The sequence below is a fragment of the Actinia tenebrosa genome, unplaced genomic scaffold (genome assembly GCF_029948245.1).
Source record: "Actinia tenebrosa isolate PJP-AT-01 unplaced genomic scaffold, QUT_ActTen_1.0 PGA_scaffold15__27_contigs__length_11533743, whole genome shotgun sequence".
In the NCBI taxonomy this organism is placed as follows: Eukaryota; Metazoa; Cnidaria; class Anthozoa; order Actiniaria; family Actiniidae; genus Actinia; species Actinia tenebrosa.
In genome coordinates this window covers 3041626-3046800 of record NW_028292575.1, presented here as the reverse complement: position 1 = coordinate 3046800, position 5175 = coordinate 3041626, and the positions used below count along the sequence as shown (strand labels likewise).

The following is a 5175-nucleotide window of genomic DNA, read 5'->3' as shown; positions in this document are numbered from 1 at the left end:
TAATGATGAGCTTGGCGTTAGGTGCATATTCGGTGGGATGGGCGGAGCCAGGCACAAATTAGCGGTAACCATGGTCACCCTGTCACCACCCAATGGATTCTCCAAGGTGCTTGGAGGAGAGGGACAGGGAACCAGGACCTCCCCACCGAAGTGCACCAAGCACCAAGCTCAGGAACTAGCAACAAACAGGAGAGAGCGCAACAACGAACAAGACACATAAGCAGCAGGTTAAACAGTTTTCTTTTAATTGTTAATCTCATCTATCATTGCTGTCGTATAGAAGTTTATGACAACTGTTGCGTTACTTTGGCTAGCGCTTCGGCAGGAGTTCTGATGTAAGACAAATAGGCGGTACTGGTCCAGCGGCCTAGTGCTTGGATGAGATGGTCGGGGACGCCATTGCGAGCAGCGACTGTAGCCGCACCGATTCGAAAGCTGTGGCTAGAGCAATTGCCTGGTATACCGGCTGCTGCAAATATGCGTTTTAGCCAGGAGGACAGCAGCTCGCGCGATAAGGATTGGCCATTTTGAAGCATGAACAGAGGACCTTGGCAATTACCTCTCTTGTGCAGATAGGCACTCATCGCTGAGACCGCACATAGTGGCCAAGTGCCTAAGCCGATGTGCACGTGACAGCCTTCTCGGAAGGGATCCGTCTTAGATGCTTTTATCCATATTCGGAGACAGGAGGGTCGGTCTAACTTGTCGAAGGCCAAATCAGAAACTTGTAAATGGATGGCAGAGTCGAACTTTGAAATAAGGGGAACTGTAAATTCGGCGGATCTCAAAAAACCGAAGTAGGCCAGTGTGCAGGCAGCCCAAAACATGATGTGGTCAAAAGTTGCCAGGTCGAGGGCATTGTGTATGTGAAGCATGAGCGAGTCGGTGATGGGCAGGCGTTGCGAGGATGCCGAACCCTGTGCGCGTTTTATTCCGCGGAAGACCTGCTGAAGCCTGTGGCAGTTCGTCAGTGGATCGGCGAAACCCTGTTCAATGTGGAGGGATCGAATGGCAGACAAATAGACTTTAATGGATTTGTGCTGTATAGACTGTGACAAATGTGTGATAAAAAGGCAAAGAGTGCTTTCGTCCGTGGGGCACGTCACTGAGCCAAGCTGATTGCAAAAGTCGACGAACCTCCTTTGGGCTGACGCGTACGTACGACGTGTAGTTGGTGCGAGGCCGTTGAGTAGAAGTTCCTGGCATTAGCTGTCTAGTAGGGACCGGTTAATTGTGCGATGAGATGTGTTGGCAGTGGCGTAGCTTGTAGCTGCGCTGAAGGTGCTGCCCGTCTGAATTCCTGCCAATTAAAGCGAGACAATGCATCAGCAATCGAATTATCGATTCCGGGGATATGCTCGGATGAGAATGTAAAGCTAAACCGAGCTGCTGCGTACAGAAGGCTTCGGAGGAGCCGCATAAGAGCTGGAACTTTTGATGTTCTTTGGTTCAGGATGGCCACTACTGCTTCATTGTCTGAGCGGAAGAGCACGAGTCGTCTCGACCATTCGTGCCCCCACACATGGGCCGCTAGTACAATAGGAAAGAGTTCTTTGTACGCAATGGATTCTGTTTTCTGTGTCGCACGCCACCGACCGTTGAACCACGCCTGATTGTAGAACGCCCCATAGCCTATTGCTCCCGAGGCATCAGATATCACCTCTATGTCATGTACGACTGGGATGCCGGGGTAAAGCCAGAAGCTTACGCCGTTCCAGGAGTAGAGAAACTGGTACCACCATTCCAGATCGCGACGGAACTCCACGTTGAGTCGGATGGGATGCGCCGGGTTGCGAAAGCAGCGAAGCAGATCAATTAGGCGTCTGATGAAGGTGCGTCCGGGCCACACCACTTTGGCAGCGTGGTGAAGGTGGCCTATTAGCGACTCAAGCTCGCGCTTGTTGCAGTGTCAGCGCGACCGCCACCTGGTTATCAGCTGCTGCAGGTTCGAGAGTTTGTCTGCAGGCAAACGAGCAATTTGATTAATTGAATCTAAATCGATTCCTAAGACTACTAGAGTCGAAGCAGGTCCGATACATTTGTCCGGATGTAGGGGGAGCCATGACAAAATCATCTCAGAGCGTAGATTATGGCGTGCCGATGACCTGAGCCATCAGGAGATAAGAGCTAAAATGTCACGGCGCGTCGCGCTGTCTCGTTGAGATAAACGAACTGACAGGAGACATGTTAAGTAGCGCTAAATGAAGTGACGTGACGTGTCAACATAGCAAGAACAAATATGCAAACAACGCCTCGGACCACGAACCGATAGCACGGAACAGAATACATGCCAAGAAACGGCACGCTATGGGAATTTTTTAAGACGCACAGTAGTATCAAATATAAGACTCCAGAAAGGCAATTCTGGTCACGGCAGTGTAGCATGATAACTAAGAGCTAATAAACTTGATAGGTATAACATAAACATGAGTTACCCATGACCGATAAACAAAATAATGACTAACAAAGCATGATATAAAAAACTTTTTGAAAGCTAGCGTCTTTTAGTTTTCAATTTATCTGCTGAAAGCTCGGGAGACGGAGTTCGTCGTTTTCGCTCCGTCTCAGTTTTCTCTTTGAAAAATTCCGGGCACTCTACGAGGCGGTGACGACCAGCACACGAAGAGCATTTGTGGGCAAAACGGCACAAGGAGAAGCGCGAGGAACATTGCCCTTTGTTCCATGAACGACAGATGACACCACTGCTGTTTGAACCCCTTGGTTGCTCCTCATCGCCATTGTGGGAAAAGCTAGCACGATGCGCTGGACCAGCCGTGTAGAAGCTATACAACTGCGTGTCGATGTTAGCCCAGTTGGTAAGGCTAGTCGCGGCCGCGTGCTCCCGAAAGGCCTTATCATAATTCAGCCAAGCTTTACCGCCGAACTGCCTGTACGTGCGTATGATGAGCAGCTTATAAAGCGATAGATCCTTCCAGCGGTGGGGAAAGTACTCAGACATAACCAGGGCGTAGCTAGTGAATGTCTCAATCCATGTAACTATGTCCTCGATCTTGCGTTTATTACGCTTAGGCCCAGCAGTCAAAACAATATGGCCGTCGAGGAACACTTGTGGCTCGGTTGCCGCCTCGACCAAATTGGACGGGATTAGCTCGCCTAAATCAAGGAACTTCCCGCTAACGATATGCGTGACTAATTTGGCCGGGACCGGAGAAGCACCAGGTCCAATAACAAAGGGCTGAACAACTGCTGGCGTTGCGAAGGTCTTTGACGACGTGAGGGAGCCAGATAAAACCGTAGTCGTTGAGCTGGGAGGACCGCCAACAGCTCCTAGCGAACGAGCTTGCGGGATAGGCAAAGTCACTATGCTAGCGGTACTAGTTGTATTTACGCTCGCGAGCGAGAACGTGTTTACAAAATTTGGTACTAACACATTGGACGTACCTGGTGTGTCCTGGGCTGTTGACTGCAGTGGCAATACTGGTTGGCTTGTCGTTGCTGCAGGCGATTGCGAGATGGCCGTTTGCTGTGTAGCGTTAAGAACAGCCCTGACTACTTCGTCCACGAGCTCCCGTCGGTATTCCTGTGAGAGTGTCACGGTGGACGTTGATTGCGGAGTGCTGCTGAGCGGATTTCGTTCAGGAACCTCTTCGTTGAGGTTTGTCAGCGAACGTTTCGGTGGCATGATGAAAAATTAAATTAAACTCGTGTTGTAGCGTAATAGCGTAATAGCGTAATAGCGTCGTATAGCAAGTGCTAGCGATAGATAGCGATGGCGAATAAAGGTTCGCGTGGTTGGCATTAAGCTAGCGTGATCACGTGTGTAGCGTCTTATCGAATTTCGTAATGATAGCTATGATCCATATCTCATACAGGCCACAGAGATCGACTAGAATAAATTGCGACATGCTATAAACAACTTGCTAGCTGAGTCGATCAACGATCGCGTGAGGTAATAAATGCGTTGACAGCGGAGATAGCGGTATGCGTCCGGACAACGCTACTGCGAGATGTCATTGACCTCGAGTCTAACTTAGCCTAAATTACATTTAACCACATGAAAACAACAAGGCTACTGGACTTGATGGAATAGGAATAAAACCCTTAAAGCTAGTGCTAAATGCCATTGCTCCTTCACTCACACATATCTACAACTCAAGCATCAGAAGTGGTACCTTTCCAAGCAGCAGGTAGGGGGACTCGCGGTCACCATTTGGGATTGCCCGGGAATTACCCGTGTTTACGCACTAGCGTCCCCCGCGGGAATTACCCGTGTTCTGTTATGTGTTGCGCGACGATTTCCTTACTGCTGCTATGTTGGGGATTAAAGGTAGCCGAAACGATGGGCAAGGTCGTAAATGAGGGTTAAAATATTCCTTAGATATAGATGGACGCCATCAAAAGCATTCAGAACAAAACTGTGCGCAAGCTCAGAACCCGGGTGTTGGACAACTTGGACGCCGACTTTGCCTTCACGACATTTATGGAGGGAGATACAGATGAAACTATGAATTACGAAAGGGCCGAAAAGATAATCAACGTAATGCACGAAGGTAATTACCGCCTGGAGTTGACGTTTATAAAGTACTTGGACGGCGAATGGGTGATAGAAAAGGGCCGTAATCCAATACGGGCGTCTGGTAAGCAGAACCTGTTCGTTTTAAACAAGCACACCCGTCCGGGAGCACTTGAGGGAATAGACATGTTGTTCTACGAGGTCGCTTACCCGGTTACCGTAGTCATTTACGGCGCGTATGAAATTGAGGAGCCGGACGTTAAGAAGTTGAAGCCAATGCGACATCCTGGTAATTGTGTCGGGAAGTTAGTGAGAGAGTTCTTTGAGGATTCCTCTCGTGGTGGTAAGCTTACGTTGAAGAGAAGAGAAGCCATCAGGAAATGGGAGCATGCCACGCGTAGGGCTGGAGCAACGATAGACAACATCAAAAAGCTGGAAGTTGCCTTAGAAAGGCGCATCCACGTGAAGGACATCACGAACGGGTTTATTTACTCCGGGACGCATAAATGTGGTGGTCGTGGAGCGCCTATTGTCATCTACCAGCACAACGGGCACGCGTGGCGAGAACTCAGATTCCCAAAGAAGAAAGAAACGAAAGTCTACGAGGCCTCGCCGTTGGTAGAACTAATGCACGAGAATTCCGTTTGGCTGATGGACGCGGAGGGAAGTCAGTTTATGACACAAGATGGTACCCTTTACCG

General features: G+C 49.4%; 1 protein-coding gene across 1 annotated transcript; it reads right to left on the bottom strand.

Moving 5' to 3' along the window:
• Window positions 1–222: 222 nt before the first annotated feature.
• Window positions 223–4006, bottom strand: LOC116296851 (uncharacterized). Its single transcript, XM_089030463.1, has 2 exons — window positions 3403–4006; window positions 223–1300 (listed from the first exon to the last, which is right to left on the bottom strand). Exons 1-2 carry the CDS (start codon window positions 3641–3643, stop codon window positions 1206–1208), a joined length of 336 nt encoding a protein of 111 aa, XP_088886589.1. The 5' UTR covers window positions 3644–4006; the 3' UTR covers window positions 223–1205.
• Between the last annotated feature and the right edge of the window lie 1169 nt (window positions 4007–5175).